The sequence below is a fragment of the Artibeus jamaicensis genome, unplaced genomic scaffold, assembly GCF_021234435.1.
Source record: "Artibeus jamaicensis isolate MK-2021 breed Jamaican fruit bat unplaced genomic scaffold, CSHL_Jam_final scaffold_461, whole genome shotgun sequence".
NCBI lineage: Eukaryota > Metazoa > Chordata > Mammalia > Chiroptera > Phyllostomidae > Artibeus > Artibeus jamaicensis.
The window spans coordinates 971,442-998,709 of NW_026522045.1; the positions used below are offsets into that span (position 1 = coordinate 971,442).

Genomic DNA, 27,268 nt, shown 5'->3' on the forward strand with positions numbered 1-27,268 from the left:
ACTATTTTTATATCATTGCCAGATATTTCTTTCTTAAACATAGCTTTTATTGGGATGCATACCTTCTCAGAAACCTTTAATGGCCTCCTGTAGGTGACAGTAAAGTGTAAACTAGCATTTGGAAGCCCTTGGCACTCTACCCCCAACTACCATCTTTTTGCTCTGCTTGAATGCAATTATGCTCACAATTTTTCTTCTTCCAGCAAAATAATTTTCATCTTTCAAGGCTCCAGTAAATGGCTACTTTCTGCATTACATCTTTTCTAATACCTTCTCTTCCAACTCCAGGGATAATTTGTAAAAAAAAATTTGTTGATCCTAACCTGAGGATAGAATCATAGATTTTGGAAAGAGAGGAAGGGAAGGGGGAGAGAGAGAGACAGACAGACAGATGGATAGACACATTGATGTGAAAAAAAACATCAATTGGTTACCTTGCATATGTGCCCTGACAGGGGATTGAAGTTGAGACCTTTCAGTGTAAGGGGTGCTGCTGCAACCAACTGAGCACCCATCCAGGGAATTCCATAGGGGGATAATTAATTGCCCCCTATTTACTGTGTCCATATCATGTTATTAATGTGGCAACACTCCACTCATAATTGGTGATGTGCAGACTTACCATGTTGTCTATGTTGTGCATTCCTAATGGAATAAATGTATGTCACTTATGTTTGAATTTTTATCACATGGCAGGGTGTGTGGCACATAGAAGTAGTCAGAAAATATTTATTGATTGGGAACCTTATTTATAACTGGTAATTATGCTCCTCTTGTGCTAGTAATCTTTAAAAATGGCCTTTTCTATTAAATGCCTCAAAGCCCTCTACCTGCTCTCTCTCTTTCCTCTCTCCTCTCTCAAGTTTTTTTAAAAAAAACTTTCATTATTTTAATGACTCCTTTGACTCTTCATCAACATTGATTCAGCAAATATTTGACTACTTAAACTAGTCTGTATTTGCCACATTATTCTAAGTTGTGAAATTCCAAGTTGAACTTTATTTTCCATCTATGACTCTTAAATAGTGCTTTCTGTGGCAACAGGATGTACCTGTGTTTCCTCCATTTTATTTGTACATTGGAGTATACAACCTCTCATTTGTCAGCATCCTTTTGTGATTTACTATTCACCTGTGACTATGACCCATAAATCTTCATTATTTATCCGTAGTCAGCTACTCCTCTGCTTATGTCTCCAGGGTATTTTTCTCTTTATGATAAAAATCAATAGAGAAGGATTCTTCTTCAAACCTATACCTGATCATTCCACCTTCTCTAAGTCTTGCCATCTTCAAAGACCCTTTGAAGAGAGGAAAAAGTTTTAAGTTTCTTTTGGATAGTTGCTGCCATTTAAAAAGAAACAGTCATACATTTTATAAAATCTAGTCACCTTAAATTTGTTAAGAATATTATACTGTTATAGTTTATCTTTGCAAGTACTTAAATATAAATACTCACAATATGCAGAATATAACATTGCATTGTACTTGGGAACCTAAACTCAAAAGGCATTATGCTGAAGTTCACATTGAAGGAAGTCAAATCCAAAACATGCTATTTTTTATTGCAAAGTTTTGTACAGGAAATAAAATCCAGTGTGTCTGTACACTCCCCAAATCCTTTCATAAGTTATTTGCCCAACATGTCAAGTGTAATGGCAAAATCCCTCTATACCAATAAATAAGGCAACTTAAACAGAAGATTCATGATGAAGCCAGAAAATTCCTCTATAAATAATGACAGGGTATCCAGAGAGGAAAGGGGTAAAAGAGAGGGCAGTAGATCATTAGCATAGTAAGAGAAGGATATTGTCATCAGTAAGTAAGCAGTGATATTTGACCAAATCTAAGTCATGATCACGGATATAATCACAAGCAAGATGGGTTTTACACTGTGGAATATAGCCACGGTGCTCATATACAAATGGAATGGCTTGTTTCCCAGAATGCAATCACCACTATATAGCAATGTCCTTATTTCTAGTTTTCAAAAGGAGATCTTAGACTGTTCAAAACACTGGTGATCAGGATGCTCACAGAACTGGTTGATTTTAGTCACAAATTAGAGGAACATAGGAAGGCTAAACTAATTGAAATGAAGGGAATTGCACAGGAAACCAATAGTGATGAAAAGGAAACTGGGACTCAAATCAAGGGAGCAGACCAGAAGGAAGGGAAAAATGACCAAACAGGAAAATGTGAACAAACAAGAATTCAAAAAAATGAGGAGAGTCTTAGGAACCTCCAGGAAATGTTTAAACACTCCAACATCCGAATTATAGGGGTACCAGAAGGGGGAAAGGAACAGCCACCAGTGGAAAACTTATTTGAACAAATAATAAATGAGAATTTCTTCAATCTGGCAAAGGAAATAGACTTCCAGGAAATCCAGGAACCTCAGAGAGTGCCAAAGAAGTTGGACCCAAGAAGAAACACACCAAGGAACATCATCATTACATTAGACAAGATTAAAATGAAGGAGAGAATCCAAGAAGCAGCAAGAGCTAAGGGGATAGTCACCTACAAAGGAGTTCCCATCAGACTGTCAGTGGATTTCTCAAAAGAGACCTTACAGGCAAGAAGGGACTGGAAAGAGGTATTCCAAGTCATGAAATCCAAAGACCTACACCCAAGATTGCTCTATCCAGCAAAACTTTCACTTAGAATGGAAGGACAGATAAAGTGCTTCTCAGGTAAGATCAAATTCAAGGAGTTCATCATCACCAAGCCCTTATTATATGAAATGTTAAAGAGACTTACCTAAGAAAAAGAAGTTAAAAAAAAAACCATGAACAGTGAAAGGACAACAAACTCACAGTTATTAACAACCACAACTAAAAGAAAAGCAAACTAAGTGGACAGCTAGATCAGGAATGGAAACATAGAAATGAAGATCTCAAGGAGGGTTAGCAACAGGGGAGTGGGAGGAAGAGAAGGGGGGAGAAGGTACAGAAAATAAGTAGCATAGACGGTAGGTAGAAAATAGATAGGGGCAGGGCAAGAATAGTAGGGGAAATATAGAATCTAAAGAACTTGAGACACATGGTCATAAACTAAAGGAGGAATGGTGGGGGTGGGGGGTGCAGGATGGAGGGGAATGAAGGGGGGAATAGAATAACTGTAATGGCATAATCAATAAAATAAAAATTAAAAATACATAAAAATAAAGGGAAAAAAGAAAGCAGAATATCTATGGTTCTGAACTCTATCCCATCCAAACCCAATTTTACATTTATCCACATTATTTTAACAATTGTTTTCAGATTATTTTCACACATCAATTTTTTCTGGCTGTAGTGTCAAAGGAGACATTAAATTGTATATTCATTTTATTTATCCTATTTTATAAACTAGTGACTCAGACACATACCTATACAGCCAAAAAATTCTAGACTAGAAACCGAGGAATTTCTTATGGATTTTTCTCACAGATCAGGCTTTGGCATGTTTTTACAACCCTTTTAGAAGCTACCTAGCTAATTCTTAAAATATATTTCTAGAGAAAGCAATTTCATAACTTGACTTGATTCCACAGCTTTGCCATCCTTGCTGTAAAGTTCTTTTTTAATTCTCAGAGTTTCTTTTCTTAGAATTCAGATTCAGGACCATTATTTTCCTTCTTGAAATATGGAAGATAACTGATAAGTTTTGTCCTTTATTTTTTCCTTTTTAATGAATTTATTGGTGGTGACACCGGTTAACAGAATTACACAGGTTTCAGGTTCACAGTTCTACAGCATATCATCTGTACACTGTATTGTGTGTTCACAACCCCAAATCAAATAAATATCCAATCCATGTCTATGGACCCAGTTATATTCCTTAACTCCATGTTCCCTCAGCTTAATTACCCATCTTTTGTTCAGAGTTTGGAATTTCCCAAAGTTTATTACTCCTATTATTCTTCATCAGATTTCTTTTTCAGGCTTTCTTTTAAATTTTTAAAAGATTTTATTTATTTTTATAGACAGGGGAAGGGATCGAGAAAGAGAAGGAGAGAAACATCAATATCTGGTTGCCTCTCACGTGCCCCATGCTGAGGAGCAGGCCCACGACCCAAGCATTTTCTCTGACTGGAAATCTAACCATGACCCTTTTGTTCGCAGACCCACGCTCAGTCCACCGAGCTACACCAGCCAGGACTCTTTTTCAAGTTTTTATATATTCTTTCAACAGAGGAGGACCCAGATTTGTGAAGCCTACATTTATACATTTTGAGAGGAACTACTGAAAAGAATATAAATATATCTTTCTATTGCAAATTTTATAAAAACACACCACCAAATGAATACATTGCCGGCATCCTTCCCAAGAAAAGGAGGGATCCTGATGCTTTTGCTTCATTAGCTTCATGGTAAATCTGTCTCTGCCCATAAATTAAGTACAGCTCTTTATAAAAAAGGGGGGGGGCAATCTGTCAAAAAGGATATGAATGTTTACCACATGTGCAAAGCTAGTATTTACACTAAATCATCACTATCTTCATTTATTAAGAAATAGTTACTGTATATCTCCTTTGTATAGGTGCTGTATCCAGCTTATAATTAAGAGTGCTTATCTGAGTACAATGCACACACGCAGCAAACTAACCAGCACAGCACCTGCCCTTTCAGAGGCTGTTAAACTAAGCCAAGACTGTAGCAAACATGCCTAAAGAATATACGTGCATATACCTGAGTGTATGTCAAATATTTAACGGACATATCTACCTTATATACAAGAAAGGATGAGTGCATCTATCTGATAGTGACGGTTAGTGATGCAGTCCTTGGTATCTCTAATTTAATCTGAGGGACTAGAGGTTTAAAAGCATACTCTCTTTCGTGTAACTACTGAAAATTATATTCCCCTTATCAACAATATAGCGTGGAAGTTTCAGAACCATTGTGATCTCTAGGGGCTGTGTTGCCATTTTCTCCCATATGTCATCAGTGCTTCCTTTTTTAGTTGTGTTCTTTGCCTTCCATTACTTGTTTAGTGTTATGTAGATTTCTCTATATGTGAAAATTACTCTGATTGTTTATACAACATCACTACAGGGAAAGGTGCTACCCTATAATTACTGGAAGGACAGCTGGCTGTTAATATCATGGCAGGTAGGATAAAAACTCATCCAACAATCACTTTCTACTTAGAAGGGCACAGAGTTCTGACTGGCCATCAAGGTGGCTTTATGAAAAAGCAAATTGAGCAAAACCATTTTCACTTACTTCTTTGAAAGAATTGGTAACTTCTAAGTCCAAAATAAAGAACTCTCTCTTTATTTGCTAAGATTTTGATTCCCTCCCAGGTGACATTCTTAGGGATGATTTGTATAAAAAAAAAAAAAAAAAGGGTCTAGATTCTAGACTCTACTCTGTTAACTGACAGTAAGACAGTGTACCAGGTGAATGAGTGGGGGAAACTGATTAAAATGGAATGAACACTGCCGTGCCTCTTTGGAAGACTTCAAAGTGCCAGGAGTGCAAGAGCCTTGTCTGTAATTCTCATTGTTGATCCTCCAGGATTTAGAACAGTACATGACAATTCATGGTAGATACTCAATGAATGAATGAGTATTTCCTGATTCTCAGTGAAGGTAAAGTCACTGGATGCAAATAAGTCTACATTTATCTTAGCATTTCATCTTCCTTGTCCTCTTTTTTGTTTCTGTCTCTCCCATCACCCAGAGGACAGAAAAATTATTAATGGCAATATATCCAGTGGGATTTAATATCAATCACTTCATTAAAAAAGTTTGCCTTTGGATGGGTATGTTTCCTCGAAAAAAGATCAAGTGCAATGGAGACAAATGTACTTGAACAATAATAAATTTTTTTAAAAGATGGAGTACAAGTAGACATTAGTAAAATATAAAATAATTAAGTGCATTAAGCAGGTAATGTAGAGATAAGAGCATGTAGATTCCCTAGAAATTGATTCTTTACTCTTAGGGAAAGAATCAGCAGTATATGAGATATGAGTATTTTTTAAGACAAATCAGAAATGTGTAGAGTCGAAAGAATTTTACCCCCCTCCCCATATTCTTAATTTAAAAGTAATGACATGTCCCTAAATATTTTGGAAATACCTATTTTGGATTTTCCTAAAGTTTATGAACCATGTGGTTTAGATCTTTTCAGGGGTTCTAAATATTTACAATTTGATAATAGATTTAATTTTTGAAAATAGCTAAAAGTGATGAGCCAAGTTTTATGAATAAGACCTACAATCAAGGTAGGTAACAAAACCTCTGGTTAAAAATACTGTGACTCTAAAATGCAACCGATTTCATTTGATTCCGAGGTTAATTCTGAAAGAGCAGTTTCAATCACAGAGTAAGGGCCCTCACCAAAATGATTTAATGGCTTCCCAAGATCGTTATTTGAAAAACAGGATTAGTGATTTAATCTGATATATACTAGGACTAATCTTATAAGTTTACAATTGTACCTTAAACTGTTACAAAGCAAGTGCTAAGATATGTTAGGAGAATGAGACCATGGAAAACTGGGAGTATCCTTACACAAGATATTGGTTAGCCCATTTCTTAAGTTACTGTGTCCAGATTTGTCCATTATTTTTGGGGGGGTGGAGGCATAGGAGGATGAAGAAAGAAGTCTATATTTTTTTTTTAAAAAAACCGTCCAACAGGTAGAGAGAAAACCCAGAGGAAAGCATTAACATTATAAAATTTTAAAAGGAAGGAACTCTCTGTGATAGATTTATTCTAAAAGATGGTATTGAATGGTTTAATTTGTGGTCTGAACCACAGGGGCTCTCTGACTGCCCTTCCCCCCAAAACCCTTACCCTACAAACTAGGAAATTGATCTGCATTGCATTTGAGGATTAGCTTTAGTTTTGTGAAATTTAGGCACCACTTGTCCTGGAGACAAGTTACACCTCTATGAAAAATATTAAGTGTGATACTGACCAGGTTTTTACTTCTCGGTGACCAATAGACAAGATACAGGCTTAATAAACCTACAGCTTTTGTTTAGAAATGAGGAAGTATTTTCTTTGAGAAGTGATTAATTATCAGCACAGGTTTCTGCAGGAGATCAAGGAACCCTTTTCATAGGCAGAAGACTATAGCAAGCATTTCCTTAGGGCCCTTCCTGTCTGATTGCATATTTGTACTTGTCAAGGTAATTTGATATTCTTTCCCAAGTCTGCAGGTGCTTTTCCACCCACCGAAATTGGTCTTATCAAAACCTTACTGATTGTGCTGCCTCTCCCATCTTCTAAGATGGTGACAGTAGTAAGGAAATAAACTCACTTCTCAGGCTTGTAAGACACCATTGTTTTGTCCTTTCCACCCACCCATATTTCTCCAGGTCAATTTTGCCATTAAAGTATTATATCAGTCACTTTAGAGCTTCATTTTGTCCCTTCAGTTGAAGATAACATTAATTAAAAAGTTATAGATTAACTTCCTATGGGTGCTCAAAGCATTTTGTGGACTGGAAACAAGTAGAGGTCCATAAAAGCATGTCCTTCTCAGTTGTTTTTCTTTTCCCCCAGACAGAAAGTGGGAGACTCAGATACTTCCTAAGAAAAAATGTATCTGCAGAAACCTGCAGCATTTGACACCTTCTCCATGTTACAGATTATAGATTAACTCCCAGCTAATCAGAGTTCACCATTCTAATAGACTGTGAAGGGAGGAGGCAGTTTTCCCTGCAACTTCAGATCACAGGTTTTTGCATTTGTAAGGCAGATTTTAATAGAAGGCCTTGGCAGATCAGAGCCAGCCTTTATTATCAGTGCATGACCACTTTGTAACCAACTGCAAGTTTAATATTCAAGAAAATTTGCATATAACAGTCTTTTTGCCTTGTCAATTTTAATAGCTTGTATTTGCATTTCTCTTCACAACCATGCTGGAGTGCAAAGATCTGTGTGTCTGGCAAACCTCAGGATATGAACAGCATGTGAAAGATACATTAATTTTTTATTCGTTTTCTAAGAAGGCTGAATAGTAAACGGGTCATGCTGAATACAAGAGGACTATTTCAGTGAACATGTGCTAGAATTTACTTAACTGCTCCTTCACCTGGAGCTGATCAGTTTCTTCTATGAGTCTCCCATCTGCCAAAAGGCAGTCATTTATACAAATAAACTCAAGGAAATTTTCATATAAACTTTCCTCCCCAGAACTCAGACAGATTTGTCTTAAAGCAAAAGATCACTAGGAAAAGCTGTGTCTTACTGATGTTTGTGGATCCTAAAAATATCTTATTCAAAATAAATACTCATTTTCAAAATGAGGACACATCTTTCCTTTTAACTTTGAAGTTTCTTTGTAAACACCAATCTTTGCATAAGTGAATTTTCACTGCAGAGTGCTGAGCTATGTCTATGAGAGAAATGTCATAGATATCAGGCCTCAGAAACACTAAGTACTGGCTTTTTAAAAAAAAAGTAACTGTAGATGTCAGTGAACCATAACCTGTTAATGACTAAGAAGAACCCTACCATTCAAAGATGAGTAATACTTATTTCAAGGACACTAAGGTTTTTTTTACAGTTAAGAAAGCAAAGGTGTACAAGGAACGACATGTAGAGATATTCTTGGTAATTTACTGTTTTGAGAATTCCTGGGCTGAAAACTATTGTTATATAAAGAGACCAGGCTGCTAAATCAGACCAGAAAATGTGAACAGTATCTAAAGTGTTGTTAGGTTTTGACCTTTTATGTGATGAAGACTACATTAGGGAAGAGGGAGCTAGAGAGTTTGCTGGGGGCTTATTTTATGTTACATGCATGGTCAGGAAATACCTCACTGATAAGGAAACGTATAAGCAGAGACATGATGAAGCTGAGAGCAGAAGGAACACAGATGTAATGGCGCTGAGAAAAGGAGAGCAGTGGGCTGGGACACAACAATGAGGGAGAGATAAGGCCAGACAAGGAGGAGGGGGCCAGATCACATAAGGCCTTGGAGGGTACTGGAAGGGCTTTCTTTCCTCAGCTCTGAATACGAGTGGATGGATTCTCTGACAAACTAACATACAGAGAGAAGAGAGGCAGAAGGAAGGAGGGGGAAAGAGCTTTAGGGAAGGCAAAAATTAAAGAGTAGGTGAGGGCAGTGTAGTCTAGGAAGGATGTGGGGAGAAAGCAGTCTGGTCTAAAGGAAGGAGGGGACACAGTGACTCAGGAATCTTTGAAGGCAGGAAATGTATTATTTTGTCTGATTTGGTTTATCAAGTTACCTGTGACCCACTAGGATTAATACCATATTTGTGTAGGTTAATAAGCATGACTTTAATTCCCATCTAACCACAGTATCAATACAGGTGTGCAATGTGTATTCCTGAGACACTTAAGTACTTGAGCACGCTAATGAAGATTTCAGTTACCCAGTGAGAAAGCTATACTTGTCAGTTACAATTGTAGTTGATTGGTTGATGAAATATTCATGAGATCTTGCATAAGAGGAACCTTATAGGTCACTTGTATCATAGTAAGTGGAAGTCTATGGGAAAGAAAAAGTTTAGCAGTATTATAGTACTGATAAAATCTTCACAGGTACTGATTCTCAGAGTATAGTTGCTGCAGTGGGAAATTCTTTGCCCTGAGCATTTGTCATGACTCCTTCAATCAAATACACCCTTTAAACACAGTGAACAGCTATAGGAAAGGAACATCTAATGTTGTTTGATGTTACAGTGTAGGATTCTTTTCTTTAATGGAAAGCCTTAATTTGTCCCTAGTTGCAGCTGAAAAAGCTAATGAGTTTTTGTCACTATTTTATGTCGTGTTTTTTTTCTTCTTATCATCTGGTTGTTTAATTGTCTGTTCAAATGCTGAAAAACTCACCTTGGCTCAAATCTTCCCTTTTGTAACCTGACATGATCATTCCAAAATAGGAGTGAGAAAGATCAGGAAGAGTCTATGAGTCCTGATTTATCTTTGGTATTCTTTAGGATTTTCACCCACTTAAACTAACAAATTAGGGACTTAGTCCATGTTACACATCAGGTAGTGGTAACAGACATTGGGATTTTTGTTTGCCAGAAACTCTTGTCTTTGGTGGCAGGCATGTGCAGCAAATTGCAAAAATGCCACTAGCTGCCAAAACAATTCGAGCAAAGAATGTGTTAGAACGGGAGAAAGGAAAATTTTTTTAAGAAAAATTTTGATTAAAAGATGAAAAGCCATCATAGATAGAATCCCCTTTCATAGTCATTGTCATGCTCAAGACATCTCTGGGACACAGAAAAGACAATGCTGCTGTAACCCTAGTTCACTGTTGTGAACAACCTTTTCCTTTCTGTCTGTTTTGCCTCCTGCTGTGCCCGGAATTAAATAAGAACCCCACCAATGAGCAAAAAGGTTATACCATTCATCTTATCTTCTATTTGAAATCTTTCATCCCGGGCCAGGGGTTGGAGCATCATTATGTAACAGAAAAGTTGTGGATTTGAGTCCCAGTCAGGGCATGTACCTAGGTTCCAGGTTCAATTTCTGGTCCAGTTGTGTAAGGGCGGCAACCAGTTGATGCTTCTTTCTCTCCCTATTTCTCTAAAAGCAATGGAAAAAAATGTCCTTGGGTGAGAAGTTTAAAAAATCCTTCAGTAGATGGTTTTTCAGCAAGATTAGCAACCTCCTATGAGTGAAGATGACAAAAGCATAAGAAAGCTTAGGGAGGCGTAGGGTAGAGGATTGAGTGTAGGTTAATTCTCCTGACCTCTCCACAAACCTTTAGGCAGAACAAATAAATACTGCATTCTCAGATAGTAACAAAAGAAATAAAAGCAAACTTCTAATTTCCAAATCAAGTTGTTTTGTGGTTTTTCTTTTTTGTTTGTTTTTTAGTTTGTGCTTCATTTTCTCAGGGAGATGACAGATGTTTGAAAACAAATAACACCAGAATGAACCCAAGCAAACAAAAATCACGGCTTTCTTCCAGGAAACTTTATCCCTCAGTTTATGTGAATAGTCCTGTTAGGTGCATTGAACCTTAAGTAAGGTGATAGATATGTGAATTTCATTATTGGTCCATAGAAGGAAATATTTAGCGATGTTTTTCTTAGATTTGTCAAATTTGGTCTATTAACACGATAATATGCCCCCAAAACTTCTGTTGTTTATTCTGTCTCTATCATTTTTCCCTATGCTCATGGCTCAGGCAGGCAAGTCCCATTGTTTGTTCAAAGTTTGTAGGTATGAGAGGAAATGTGTTTTATTAGTCCATATTTTTACATGATACTACAGAATTGCCATATAATGAAGAATTCTTTCTTCTCCCCAGTGAGCATGCACATATGCGGTCATGTTCCTGGGTTGAGCAAAATTGAATACACACCCTGGATTGCATGGGGCATTGGTATTGCCCAACTGTGGAATAATATAATAGTGATAACCCACCAACAATCACTGAACATTTTCTATGTACCGGGCACTGTGCTTAATGGATTTACATGTAATTTATCATTAAATTGCAAACCAACAGTATGAAGTATAGATATTTTGTAGATCAGGGAAGGAGGCTTAGCTCAGTTAAATAAATGGTCCAAAGGGATAAAACATTATAGTGACCGGACAGCTAGGATTTAAAGTATATCTCTCAGCTCCTAAAGGCCATCCTGTGTTCACAAGGATATGCTATTCTACTTGAAATGTTTGGATTATAGGCCCTGGCTTCAGAGAAACAAAATAAATAGGACTCTTTCTGATTACTTTTACTCTGGGCATAAAATTATAGCTCAGGAATTTTAGAAGTCTTATCAACAAGATGCATAAAAGAATGAAGCCATAGAACCATCATACTTATCTAGGAAAGAAAAAAATTACAGTAACCATGCCAGCAGTTCTTTAATTTAAATGTTTTATGTGTTATTTTTATTGTTGTTCCATTACAGTTGTCTTTAATTAAGAATTTTTAAGTTTTCTATGTTATTTTAAAAATGGAATTCTATGCAGCAGAAAGAAAGAAGGAGCTCCTACCCTTTGCAACAGCAGGGATGGAACTGGAAAGCATTATGCTGAGGGAAATAAGCCAGGCAGTGAAAGACAAATACCATATGATCTCACCTTTAACAGGAATCTAAACAACAAAACAAACAAACAAGCAAAATGTAACCAAAGATACTGAAATAGAGAACAGGCTGACAATGACCAGAGGGGAAGGGGAGGGAATTTCAGGGCAAAAGGGGAAGGGTTTACAGGAATGAGTATAAAGTATAAAGGACACATGGACAAAAACTAGGGGGGTGGAGATGGGAGGGAGGTGGGGAGCACTGAGGGAGTGGGCTGTGATGGAAGTAAAAGACAGAAAACTGTACTTGAACAACAATCACAATAAATTTTAAAATTAAATAAAAAGAAGTAATTAAAAGACATTTTAAAATTCTGAAGTGGCTAGCATAAAACAAAGAAAGTTAAAAAATAAATCTTCTAAAAGCACAGTGTGATTAAAGCTAAGAGTGTCAGGTGTTAGGACAATCCAAGTTAAAATTTCACCTGTTTCGCCCTGACTGGTGTAGCTCAGTGGATTGAGCGCGGGCCTGCAAACCACACAATTGCGATTCGATTCCCAGTCAGGGCACATGCCTGGGTTGCAGGCCAGTTCCCAGCAGGGGACTCATGAGAGGCAACCATACATTGATATTTCTCTCTCTCTCTCCTTCCCTACCCCTCTAAAGATAAAGAAATAAAAATTAAAAAAAAATTTCACCTGTTTCATTGACTTTTCATGAAAAATAATATCTTGGTGACACATATTTAGAGTACAAAAAAGACTTTCAATGTAATACATGGCAGGTTTCTTTATATTGTTTCCAAATGATTTGACTCAGTATTATTTGAGAATCCTTCTAACATCCCTGATGAATGAAGAAACACTCAGCAGTGTGATCACAATATGCCTCTGGCACCAGAGTTATCAATTTGTTCACCAGGCTATTTCCAATTTACATTCTTTTAAGATTAGGTGACTGCTCTTCTACAGCTTCTGATACTGGAATGAATTGCAAGTCTTGCCAGGTACATTCACACAGGTACTCAGAATGATCCAAAACCCAAAAGAGAAGAAAATAAATCTCTGGTTTCTTATGAGCTTAGACAGTGTCGAAATGCTGCATTTCTAGTCATAGATCACATCCTCTTGAATTCTAAAAAAGAGGGACAGGCTTATGCAGAATAAACCATTGAAAGACATCATTTGTATCTTAATGACCAAATTCTTGACATTTGAGCTCTCAGATGTTTCTGTTATACATGCTAATCAGTGCCACCATGTACTGAGCATTTCTTCTGTATCAAGCATTGTCTTCAGTGTTTTTATATAAACATTAATTCCCTTAATCTATTGAACAATCAGTTTATTTGAGTATCTCCATTATGCAGTTGTGGAATCCAAAGCTCAAAATGATGAAGTAACTAAGTCGTTCAAGGTCACACAGGTTTTAGAATAAATCACGGGAGCTTGGATTTGAATCCAGGTTTACCTGACTTCAGAATCCATTTTCCTTAGTAATTTCTCCACTTCTTCATCCCTCAAAAATACCTTTGACTTTCAGTGAGATCACAGTTCTTGCAAAGTGCTTCTATAGTCAGCACTGATATAGTAAGCTTTTGGAGATGATGAAAGGAATGGTTTTGGTTTTCGGTGGTGGTGGTTTTTATTTCCAAATATCACATCAAGTTTGGAAGATATTTTCTTCATGTAGTCTTGGTGTGATTGAGGCTGGCATCTGAACCTTTTGAACATGCTTATCGATTTTAGAAAGAGGGAAAGGGAGGGAGAAGAGAGGGAGAGAAACATCAGTGTAAGATAAAAACATCAATTGGTTGCCTCTTGTACATGCCATGACCAGGAACCAGAACCCATAACCTAAGCCTGTACCCTGATGGGGAATTGGACTCTCATTCTTCCAGTTTGTGAGATGATGCCCAACCAACTGAGCTACACCCAGTTTTATTCACTTCTCAAAGTTTAATTGGAATAAATAAGTCTTAGTATTTACATGAGTTTTTTTGGCCATAGGTCTCATTTGTTAATTATGTACAGCAAAGGAAATAAGATTTTTAATTTATTCATATTTTCAGTGAGGCAATAGAGGTATCAGTGAGAGATTTAAAATTAGGTTGGTGATTGTCTAATTTGTGGCTATAATCAACCAGGTCTGTGAGGATCCTGATCACCAGTGTTTTAAACTGTGTGTCTGAGAGTTTTACTATTTCTTCATCGCTTAGATTTATAGGCTCTGGGGCTTTGAGATCTTCTTGAGCCATTTTTGGTCTGTTCGTGCCCTTTAAGTGTGAGGAGCTGAGCCTTGGACTCCCAGGTCGCTGGGTTGTGACGCTGTATGTGGGGGCGTGGTCAGAGCGGGGAAATGGCGACCCCCTCTGCTGTTTCTCACAGCTGGGTAGGAGCAGAGCCTTAGGTGGTTCACCTGGGCTGGGCCACTTACAGTCGCTGGGTTATGACGCTGTATGTGGAGGCGGGGTCAGAGCAGGGAAATGGTGGTGCCCTCCCTGCCGCTTGCCGCTGGGGCTGCTGGCTCTCGTCCAATCGCCCACTCCCTCGCTTGTCTATCCACACATGAATGTGGGACCACAGTCAACCTGCAGCCCTGCTCCCTCGCTGTTTCCCCACAATTGCTTGCTGAGTTGCCCACCAGGTCCAACCCTGCGCCTGGATTTCGCGCGCCTGAGTCCATCTTACCGAGTTTTCCTGTGCTACCCCGCTCCACCAGCTGCTGGTTTCGCCCTTCTTACCGGTCAGGCTGAAGAATTTGTTGTTATCATACTTCCGAAAAGTTCAATTTTCTGTGTTCTGGCTGTGTTTTCTGTTGCTAATATTTAGTTGTCTCTAAACTTGGTTGTGTGAGGAAGCACAGCCTCTCCACGTATGCCTCCAGAAGGGGGGGAATAGAACTGTAACAGCATAATCAATAAAATAAATAAATAAATAAATAAATAATAAATAAAATTAGGTTGGTGAATACATGTTATAGTACACCCTAGAGACATTAATCAGTTACATTTTGCTCCTTTTGTACATGTTTTTAAGGCATGTATTTATTTATTTGTTTCTTTGTTTATTTATTTATTTATTTATGCGTTAGTTTGAGACAGAGGGGAAGGGAAAGAGAAAGACAGGGAGAGAAACAGCAGTGTGTGGTTGCCTCTCTTACAATCCCCACCAGGGACAAGACCTGGCCTGGAACCCAGGCATGTGCCCTATCTGGGAATCAAACCAGCAAACCTTTGGTAAATGGGTTGGCACTCAATCCAGAGCCACACCAGCCAGGGCCCTTTTATACTTTTTATTGGCTCTTAAAACATAGATATGCCAGATAAGGTAAAGTTAAAGGAGTTCATCTTCACCAAGCCCTTATTATATGAAAGAGTAAAAGGACTTCTGTAAGAAAAACAAGATCAAAATTATGAACAGTAAAATGACAACAAACTCACAACTATTAATAACTGAACCTGCAAAAAAACAAAAACAAAAACTAAGCAGACAACTTGCCCTGGCTGGTGTAGCTCGATTGAGCGTGGGCCTTCGAACTAAAAAATTGTGGTTGATCCCCAGTCTCAGGCACATGCCTGGCTTGCAGTCCAGTTCTCAGTAGGGGACACATGAACGGCAACCATACATTGATATTTCTCTCCCTCTCTTCTTCCCTCTCTTCTTCCCTTCCCCTCTAAATAAAAATGAATAAAATCTTAAAAAAGAAAAAAAGCTAAGAACAGGAACAGAATCACAGAAATGGAGATCACATAGAAGGTTAGCAGCAGGGAGGGCAAAAGGGGAGAATGGGGGAAAAGGTACTGGGATTAAGAAGCATAATTGGTAGTAACAAAATAGACAGGGGGAGGTTAAGAATAATATGGGAAATGGAGAAGTCGAAGAACTTATATGTATGACCCATCGATATGAACTAAGGGTGGGGGTATTGCTGATGGGAGGGGGGATGCAGGGCAAAGGGGAATAAAGGGGAGGGGGAGAATGGGACAGCTGTAATAGCATAATCAATAAAATATAATTAAAAAATAGGTATGCCAGTAAAACTGAGATTTTTCTGTAAATATTTCTTACCTTGTTTGAGATTACCACCAAAACACTATCACAATGAGTATCCTTTTAAGATTTTTTTTATTTATTTATCTTTAGAGAGGAAGGGCAGGAGAGAGGGAGAGAACTATCAATGTATGGTTGCCTCTCATGCGTCCCCTGCTGGGAATTGGCCTGCAGGGAACTGGTCTGCAACCCAGGCTTGTGCCCTGACTGGGAATCCAACCGGGATTGTGTGGTTCTCAGGCCCGCGCTCAATCCACTGAGCTACACCAGCCTGGGCTCACAATGAGTATCCTTTTAACAGAACACAGTCCTGTACATTGACAGAATCTAGTCAGTTGGCATTCCTATCCCTAAGAAATAATGATTGATGCTTGCTTGATGATGATAGTACTCATAAGTTAGTGTTTAAAATGTTTAGTGAGGCTCAACAAGATATAAAGTGTTGTTAATCACAGCCCGTTATATAAGGTTGTTTTTTTTTTTTAAAGCTGAGATTAAATTTGCTCCTGTTGCTTTTGCTCTTTTGTTTAGGTTTTGTTTATAGGAATTAGGTGAAAAGAAAGTACCAGTATCTCATCCCGGAAGAGAGTTCTGTCCCCATCAGTTTTCACATTTAGGAGAGTTAAACCAAGTTTTGAAATATCTTTCACTCTAGTAAAACTCAAGATTGTTGATATGAAACCATAGTTAAGATTTGCCTTTCCCTTTTAAATTGTTTTCTTAAGGAGAGAGAATTGAACAGGCACATGTTTCCCACCCCTGAGTTTTTAAAGCCAGAACCAAAGAATAAAAACAAGAGCAATAGGGTCTTCTTTTCGGCATATGAGGCCTCTTCATGAAGACAGAATGGGTGACACAAAAACCAAAATTATACTTCACAGTCTGTGTGGCTTGAAAAAAATTTATGTCTTTGTACATGCTTTCATTCATTTTATTACTGACAAACCATTGAAAGTCTTTTCCTCTTCTGTTTTTGTCTCTTTAGGATTACACATGCCATTTTAAATGGTGTGCTTGATTCATAGTTAAATCTATTTATGAAACATTTAAGATGTGAACTAATGGATCTATTACTTGGTCTGTTTCATCATTTACTATGTCTATGCTTATGTTGTTTTTGTAATGTGGGTTTCAAGCCCCCATTTCATATAGAAATGTAACCTACTGACATATGCCAAATTTCTTTATTATTGAGCCTTTGATATTAATTGTTGACTTATTTTATTCTACCTCAATTGTATCAACTTAGATATAAACATTTTTTAAGCTTTACTCTATTTTCAAGAAAGAAAAACAAAAGAAATATGTGGAGAATGCTACAAAAATAGTGTGATTAAAGTCCATGAACCTTGGAATGCCTATCAATCTACATCAACACTTCTAGTCTCAAAATATGATTTGGATTTGGGCTTTTTATGTGGGTTTTTTTTTTTTTGCAATCGTCCTCCTGTTTTCATTAGATGATCTTAGTCTGCGAAAGGATGCTTATAAAAAAATCAACAGAGTCTTGGGAATGGGATTGCCATATGCATCAAATAAAAATAGATGCCTATTTAAATTTGAATTTCAGAAAAACCATGAATACCTTTTTAGTATCAGGTGTCCCAAATGTCACATGATTTTTTATTATTAATATGTCCCAAGTATTGTATGCATAGTAAATAATTTTCACATCAGTGGGTCTCAAATATTACATGAATTTTTCAAAGATAGCTTAAGTATTATATGGGATATACTTATACTAAAAAATAATTCATATTTTAAAGTAAAAATTTTCTGAGTGTTTTCCGTTTTATTTGACAACTCTACTTGGAAAGCATCATGGTAGTGTTAGTGGAAACACCTGGTTCTGATACTTAAGTAACTGAGTAACTTTGGGTGTCTCACTTAACCTACCTGAACCTAAGTTTCAGCATCTGTAAAATGAGAAGAAATAATAACTACTTGGCATGTTTTCTGTAAAGATTAGAAATTATTTACTTAAAACACCTGGCACATAATAGATTTTCATGAAAAAGTAGCTGTTATTATCTAGACAAAGAAGAAATATAAATGGAAGTCACTAGTTTTTTTTTAACTTCGTAATTGGCACCACTCATCAGTTAAACAGCCCATTCAATTAATAAGTAGAAGCATCTACCACATGATGTTGGCGACTATTTACCATTCAGAGATTTGACCAGTAATAAAATATTGGGTTGGCCAAAAAGTTTGTTGTTATTGTTTGTTCTTAGTAAGATGGCTCTAGTAGCACTTAGTTGTCTTTAACTTCATTCAAAACAATTTTGTTAGATTGTGTTGTGACAGCTGTCATACCAGCGTGCACTTAAAAAAACATCAAAATTGCTGAATGTTTGTGTAGCCATTTAATATTGAAATGAAAGATAATATGCAACATTTTGACATATGATGCTTTATTATTTCAAAAAAGGTAACAATTGAACAACATTGAAAATAAATTCAAAAAATAAAAAAATATTTAAGAAAGAAAGGTCAAAATCAACTGAAACACACAAAAAAAACATTTGTGCAGTGTATGGAGCAGGTGCTGTGACTGATCACATGTGTCAAAAGCAGTTTGCAAAGTTTCATGCTGGAGATTTCTCGGTGGACGATGCTCCACAGTTACATATACCAGTTGAAGTTGATAGTGATCATACCAAGACATTAATCAAGGATAATCAATGTTATACCACACAGGAATTAGCCAACATACTCAAAATATCTAAATCAATTAAGTTATTGCTGAAAATGAAAAATATGTCTTTTATGGAAAACACTAAACAGACTTTTTGGGCAACCCAATATATTCAAACATTAGCCTCCCTCCTTTTTCCTATAACTTGTTATGTTACTTACCAAACTCCATATAACTTGTTATCATCAGAGCCTTAATATATGTTGCCTTCGCATTCTTTTTTTGCTAAGTCACAATTTCATTTCAATCCTCAAACATCAGTGTTTTAAATTTTCTATTATTTTTATTGAGATATAATTTATATATAACATTCACTATTTAAAGTATATAAATCTGTAGCTTTTATTATATTCACAAGGTTGTACAACCAAGGCCAGTATCTAAGTCCAGAACATTTTCATCAGCTCCCAGAAGAACCCATACTCATTAGCAGTTACTCCCCATTCCCCCTTCTCCCATCCCCTGGCAGCCACTCATCTACTTTTTGTCTTTAAGGGTTTGCCTATTCTGGATATTACAGATAAGTGAAATCATAACGTATGTGGCCTTTGTGTCTGATTTTTTTCACTTAGCATAATATATTAAGGTCCATCCATGTAGCATCATGTTTCAATGCTTCATTCTTTTTATGCTTGAATAATATTCCATAATATGCTTGTATAGCACATTTTCTTTGTAACTCTTTGTTTAACATTTTAAGCAACTGTTTTCCAAAATGACTCATCATTTTACATCCACCAGTAACGGAAAGAGTTCCAATTTGTTCACATCCTCACTTTTTATTATCTCCTTTATATTATTATTATAGCCATTCAAGTGGGTGTGAACTGGTTCCTTTCTGAGATTTCGATTGGCAATTCCCTAGTGATTAATGATGTCAAACATGTTTTCATGGAATTATTAGCTATATGTATATGAAGGGGGACACAAAGAAAACCAAAATTATCATCTGGATTGCAGGCCCCCTGTAGTACAGGCTTCCCTCCACTAGGTGAGTGTTCTAGGAGCCCATCTGTATCAGTGTACCAGCTGGTGGTGTTGTGAGAGGCTGTGTTAGGCTTCAGTGATTTTTTTTTTAAGACTCTTTCAAAACTTTTGCCCATTTCATGATGGGTGATTTATGAGCGCACCTGCTCACACCACGCTGAGTGTTAAGCAGTTTTTGAGCAAAAATGGCATGACCTCCATGCCCCATCCTCCCTATTAACTCGATCTCACCCTGAGAGACTGTTTTTGTTTCCCTGGATGAAAAAGTCCTTAAAGGGAAACATCTTGCCAATGTGGAAGAGGTGAAACAAAAGAATGGCAGAAGCACTAAAAGGCATCAAAATCAACCAGGTCAAAAACCGTTTTCAGCCTTGGAAAATATGTCTCAATAGGTGTATTGATTTTATCAAATGGAGAGTACTTTGAAGGTGACTGAAGTTTAAACATGTAAGAACTAATACACAAGTTTTTACAAATAAAATCTGGGTGCTTTTGGGTCCCCCTTTGTATTTTCTTTGCAGAAAGATCAATTCAGTCCATTTGCCTATTTGTAATTAAGTTATTTATCTTTTCATTTTTGAATTGTAAAACTTTTTATGTATTCTTATCAGAAAAAAACTGATTGGCAAATATTTTCTCCCATTCTGTGGGTTATCCCTTCAGTTTCTTGACAGTGTCCTTTAATGGTTAAAAGTTTTTAGTCTTGATGAAGTCTTATTTACATGTCTTTTCTTTGGTTACTTGCAGTTTTGGTATCATATCACAATTTTTTTTCTTTCTTGAAGAATAAAACAAGCACTAAAACAGGAGTAGAGACAGAAGCTCTGTTCCCACATTCACAATTACATAAATGTGTGAGCTTAAGCAAGTATTAAACGCATTGGGAACTCAGTTTCCACATTTGTGAAAAAAGCTGGGTTCAGCAGAGCAGCACTTCATAATTTTTCATGAATAAATAATCTCCGAAACTCCTTAGGTTAGTAGTTCTCAACCCGGGTTACATTTTGGCAATCTCTGGAGACACTTTTGGTTGTCACAACTGGGAAAGGTAGATAGTGGCATTTAGTGAGTAGAGGTCAGGGGTGCTGGTAAATGTTACAATTTACATGATGGCTCCTACAACAAACAGTTGTCCAGACCAGAATGATAGTAGTGCTGAGGTTGAGAAAACCTGCTCTAAATTCTAATTCTATTATTCTGGTTTATTTTAAGTGGTAGTTTTTAAGTTTGTCCCCTAAAACCAGATTATTTTGTGCTCTTAACCTAGGGCTGGAGGTACCAGCCTGATGGGGGCAGTAGAAGGGAGAGGTACTGATAATTCTTGAGACTATTGGTCAAAAGATTTCTTCGAAAATGTTTTCAGGGCTTTTAGAAACTATTGTGTCTTCTAATTTGGAGAAAAATATTTTGATATAGACACCTCCAGGCAAAATTTTGTAGATGTGTTCATGTTATTGAGTCCCTTTCTTTAGGGTTTCTTTCTTTAGGGAACAAAATATTTTTGGGAAATACTTGGTATATGTTGTGAAGTATATCTAATCAATCACAATGGGAAAAAAGAAACAGAACAGCTTGATGGAAGAAACTTTGATTAGTGAGTTCTGTGACCTCAAAGAAAGTTAGTATTATTCTAGCTGATCAGTTTACTTCAACTTTATCCCATACCATCTACTAGAATGTACTGATTCTCTTGAGTTCCATAAATAACCTATCTAAGATAAAATAGACAATAGCTTGAAATATGTTTCAGTATTTCTAAAGATCTTGGCAATTAAACTTGTAGATATTTCTTCTCTGTGATTATATGGCTTATAATTTCATGCCTTTCACCATTAGAGTAATTGTCACCACCACAAGCACTACCATCATAGACTAGCACTTTATTAGGGTATCCCATTTTTCCTCATGAAAATCTTATGCGGTGGTTTTTTATCCCCACTTTTCAGATAAAGCCAAAAGTTACAGTGGAATTGTAAAATGCTTACTAAGCCATAGTTCCATATTAAAAAATGTTCTCATATATCAAAACTGTTTCCTATTTCAACAACACAGAACATCTATTTATTGTTAAATCTGTATACATTCATGTCCCTAATTTTATGGCCCTTTGTAATGTCGATTAAACCCTGAGTTATTTCTAAATGTTTACAATGCCTTAGAATTACTGTTTTTTCTCAAAAGTGTATGTATGCACCTTGAATCTGGTATAATATTTTTTCCATCTCTGAGCACCCACATGCATGTATGGATATGTAATATTAAAATTGTACAAGTTCTCCAGTATATAAGTAATGGTAGGATTTCTATTTAACTTTTTTTCTATATACAGGAAGCAGTAAAAGAAAACAATAAGAGAAAAGAAATGGAAGAGAAGACTAGGAGGGCAAAGCTTGCAAAAGAGAAAGCTGAACAAGAAAAGTTGGAACGCCAGAAGAAAAAGAAACAGCTCATTGATATAAACAAAGGTATGAAGTACTTCCATTTTTTCAAATGGTCTATAAAGTGCAAAATAATTGCACTTAATTAACTTTGGGTTATGAGGTGAATTGTGGTTTTGGTAGAAAAAAATCACAGTGTTATTAGGTACTCATGTCAAATTTCTCTCATGAAATTACATGTATTTCTTGTCACCCTACACTGAGCAGTCAGGATTTTTGGTAACCAATTCAAGATAATATGTTCTTGAAACAGTCTTTTTCTCTCTGTTTTTTTCTTACCAAATTATATTATGTTCTGGATGAGGCACTGGTGAAGGAAGAAGAGGGCAAGTTGAACAGAGAAAAACTGGTATGGGGAGATGAGCATTATAGCTCTAATTTTAATTTTGCTGACAAAGAGCAGCAACAATTAACACTTTTCCTTGGAGGCTTGAACATTTCAAGTCATAATGGATATTGACAGCACTATTTTATAAATTGAAAAACAAAGTTAGGAAAAGCATCCTGCTTAGCTGTGAGCCTAGGAAAAAAATGTTGGTATGTCCATGTAGTATAAAGTAGTTGTTTTCTTGGTTAGCAAGAATGACTATGTATTAAAGGTAGGTATTTTTGGATTTGTTTCTTTTCTTTATAAAGAAGGAAGCATAAATAGATTGGCATCAGATAGCTGCATCCTGAATATTTGAGAATGAAAAAGCATAGCTTTGCCATTGAGGGTTACAGAATTTAAAAATGAAAAAAAAAAAAAAACAGAACAAGATAGAAAATGCTACGATCAATATGGAATGGACCAGTGTAATGATAGTCAAAATCGTAAGGACTGTATAATGTTGAACATGAGCCATGTACTGTTCTAAGACTGTCACATTTTTTAAGTTAAGTAATCCGCATAACATCTCTATGAGGTAGTTTTTTTTTATTATTGTCTCATTTTACAGATGAGGAAACAGGACCATAAAAATCAAGGAACTTGCCCAAGGCAAATAGAAAGTATTAGCACCAAGAGTAGAATCCAAGTAGTCTGGCTATGGAATCTTTGCACTAGTAAAGGCATTATTAAATAATGAAACATGCCCTGGCTGGTATGGCACAGTGGACTTAATGCCAGCCTGTGAACCAAAGGGACATGGCTTGATTACCAGTCACAGTACATGCCTGGGTTGTGGGCCAGGTCCCCAGTAGGGTGAGTGTGAAAGGCAACCACACATGATGTTCCTCTCCCTCCCTTCCTCTCTCTAAAAATAAATAAATAAAATCTTTTTTTAAAAGCAGCCCTACCTGGTGTGGGTCAGTGGACTGAGTGCTGACCTGCAAGCCAAAGGATCACCAGTTCAATTCCCATTCAGGGAACATGCCTGGGATGCAGGCCAGGTCTCCAGTAGGGGGCGCACAAAAGGCAACCACACATTGGTGTTCCTCTCCCTCTGTCCTTCTCATCCTCTCTCTCTAAACCTAAATAAATAAAATCTTTTTTTAAAAAGCAAAAAATCATGTAGCACTTACTATGTAACTTGACTGGGAGATTAACATATATAAACATATTTAAGTTTCCTCAAGATGAGGAAACTAGGCACAGAGCAACTTGCTCAGGTTCACAAACACAGTAAGAGGTAGAACTAAGATCTGAACCTAGGCAGCCCATGGCCCAACTTACTTAGTAATAATTATAATGTGTTCTTATTATAATTATTACTCATAATTATTAATCAGTATCAGTCATCCATTGTAATGTCTCTAAATGGTTAATCTGAAATAATATCTATTCCTATTAAGCTATCCTTCACACCTATAAAATATGCAAAACCCCTGGCTGCTATATCTCACTTGGTTGGAACGTCACCCCATAAACCAAAAGGTCACAGGTTCAAGTTCTGCTCAGGGCACATGCCTAGGTTGTGGGTTAGGTCCTCTGTCAGGGTGCGTATAAGAGACAAGTGACTGTCGTTTCTCTTTCACATCAATGTTTCTCTCCCTGCCTTACCCTCCCTTCCCATATATAAGTGTGCCTTTGAATAAGAACAAAACAAATTAGAATAAAAATACAAAAAATTTCAGAAATTCACAATAGTCTATCTTTTCTACCCATAAAATAAATATAATTTCATTTTAAAAGAAGTAAAAAAAGTAGACCAGTGAGTTAAAATATAGCATAAATATAATTTAGCAAACAACTTCATATTTGGGCTCAGTAGAACTGGTCCTGACTAAAGACCACTCAATTAAGAAAAGCATTAGAGCACAGCCTGGCAATGGGTATTTATAGGAAGTTTTCCCTTAAAAAGTGATAAAGTTCTTTGAATAGCGCTGAAAGTTAGCCCCCTTATTTGCATGGAGGAATAGTGAGAGAAAAGGCTGGAAGAGGTAAGGGACAAATTGTTCATTCTCTAGGCTATGCTAAGGGTCTTACCCTGAAAGCTGTGGAAAGCCTATGAGTATTATAAACTGGAAAGTGATGTGCTCAAGTAAGTTTTATTTGGAGAGAAGTGTAGAGAATGGAATGGAAGGGGAAAGAGCAGAGAGAACAGAGTTTATGAAGCTATTATCATGAGAGATGATGGGGGCCTGAATTAATCAATGGTAGTGAGGTTAGAGAAATCACAAATTAGAGGTGTATTCAAGTTCTATAGGATATGTAAATGTAGAAACAGATTTATTTTAAGACCTACAAAGGAGTTCCCATCAGACTGTCAGCTGATTTCTCAAAAGAGACCTTACAGGCAAGAAGGGGCTGGAAAGAGGTATTCCAAGTCATGAAATCCAAAGACCTACAACCAAGACTGATCTATCCAGCAAAGCTTTCATTTAGAATGGAAGGGCAGATAAAATGCTTCTCAGACAAGATGAAATTCAAGGAGTTCATCATCACCAAACCCTTATTATATGAAATGTTAAAGGGACTTACCTAAGAAAAAGACGATAAAAAAGATGAACAGTGAAAGCACAGCAAACTCTCAGTTAAAACAAAAGCAAACTAAGAGGACAGCTAGATCAGGAGCAGAACCATAGAAATGAAGATCACACAGAGGGTTAGCAACAGGGAAGTGGGAGGAGGAGAAGGGGGAGAAGGTATAGAAAATAAGTAGCATAGACGGTAGGTAGAAAATAGATAGGGGGAGGGCAAGAATAGTAGGGTAAATATAGAATCTAAAGAACTTGAGGCACATGGTCATAAACTAAAGGGGGGGAATGGTGGGGGAGGGGTGTGTAGGGTGGAGGGGAATGAAGGGGGGGAATAGGACAACTGTAATGGCATAATCAATAAAATATATTAAAAAAAAAGAAATTGGCTCATGTGATTATAAAAGCTGGCAAGTCCAGAATATGCAACGTAGAATGACAGACTGGAGACCCAGGGAAGAGCCAGTGTTACAGTTCAAGTCTGAAGGCAGTTTGCTGACAGAGTTCCCTCTGGATGAAGGGAGACCAGTCCTTTGTTCTGTTCAGGCCTTCATTTGATTGGATGAGTCTCACCTACATTATGGAGGGCAATCTGCTTGACCTAAAGTCCACAGGTTTTAAATGTTGATCTCATCCAAAAAACACCCTCACGAAATCATCCAAAATAACATTTAAACAAATCTCTGGACTCGATGGCCCAGCCAGTTTGACCCTGAGGATTAATTAGATATGGAAATCAAGAAAAGGAGGTATTAAAGAAGGTAGTACCCTTCATAAAGTAGTGTAAAGTTTCATGAAAAAGGCTAAGTACAGTCTCTGGACATATCAGTAGAACTAGACACTGAAGGATGGGTAATATTTGAATAATCAGAGGCAAAAGTTGTCAATTAAAAGAGAAGAACAGCAATAGTGCATGTCAGCATATAAGGTAGCAGGCCTTATGTAAGATATGTTTAATGGCCCACAAGAAAGTAGATCATAGTGACTAAGAGGATAGGTGTTAAGTTCAAGTCCCAGATCCACAACTGACTAGCCATATAATCTCTAATAAGGCATTTCATTGCTGTTGCCTCAATTTCCTCATCTATAAAATGGAATAATAATAACTTCCTTGTTATAGTGAACACTAAGTGAAATAACCCACACAGACTGTTGTTATTCATACTCTATTGTATCAATTATATGCCGATGTCTTTGGTCTCTGGTAAATAATTTGATGTTCAGTAAATATTTTCTGACATTGTCATTGTCCTCATTGTTATCATTGGCAGGGAAGGCTTTGAACTGGAAAACTCTTGGAAAGGTGGGGAGACTGTTAGAAAGACAGTGAAGAAAGAGCCTTCCAAGTCAGACAGGGGAGCTGTGTTGTGATGAGGTTGGAGAGCCAAAGTGACTGTAGGAATTTGTTGAGGGAATCTCAAGGTTGTGAGCTAGAAGTACAAGAAAGGATAGGTGAATACAAGGTAAATGTACCTGGAAAAGGACAGTGAAAGGTGAGGGGAAAAAATAAGTAGTTCATACCTTATTCTTTCATACTTTATTCTTTCCTTCCTTTTAGGAAGGAAAGTTTTTATAAAAGCAATGGAGAAAAGGGCAGTGGAGTAGCAAGCAACAGATTCATTAATGGCCAAGGCTTTTAAATTTTTTTTAAGAACAGCACATTTTACCAATGTATAATTATGTATTGATGTTTTTTGATGTATTAGATAATTTCATTCATTCAGCTAACATTTATTGCACCATTTCCCAAATAACTGTAATTAAAGCATGCACACAGTAATACACTATTTATGTAAATGCGGAATCAAGGAAGCTCATTTAAATGCAGCAAAACATATGCTAAATCAGTAAATATATTCTAAAATGTGTAATAGTATATAAACTATGCAAAGTACTTGGTATAGTCTATGTTCTCCAACCTTTTATTATATTATATAAATGATAACTTAGGGACCACTCAAAATAAAATAATTAATTTTGTAGGTAGAGTGAGGAGGCTTACAAATATTTATAATATTTGTGAGTAAATCTGTTTTCATGTTTATGCAAGTAAACACATTAATTTCAAGAACTTGGAAGAAGGAGTAAAAAGAAATTCATATTTTATCGTTGTTCAAGTACAGCTGTCTCCATTTTCACTCCCCTATGCCCCACCCACCCATCCCTGCCTCTCACCATTGATCCTACCCCTCCTTGGCTTTATCCATGTGTCTTTTATACATGTTCCTTTA

At 36.8% G+C, this 27,268-nt stretch overlaps 1 protein-coding gene across 3 annotated transcripts in view; it reads left to right on the plus strand.

Annotated features, from left to right (window-relative positions):
• The window catches only part of DIAPH2 (diaphanous related formin 2), a 914,916-nt gene that overhangs the window by 638,005 nt on the left and 249,643 nt on the right, over positions 1-27,268 (plus strand). For all 3 annotated transcript variants that reach the window (XM_037165779.2, XM_037165780.2, XM_037165781.2), the window contains one exon: positions 22,031-22,166. In XM_037165779.2, the coding sequence (XP_037021674.2) occupies positions 22,031-22,166 (136 nt within the window). The remainder of the gene's footprint in view (positions 1-22,030; positions 22,167-27,268) is intronic.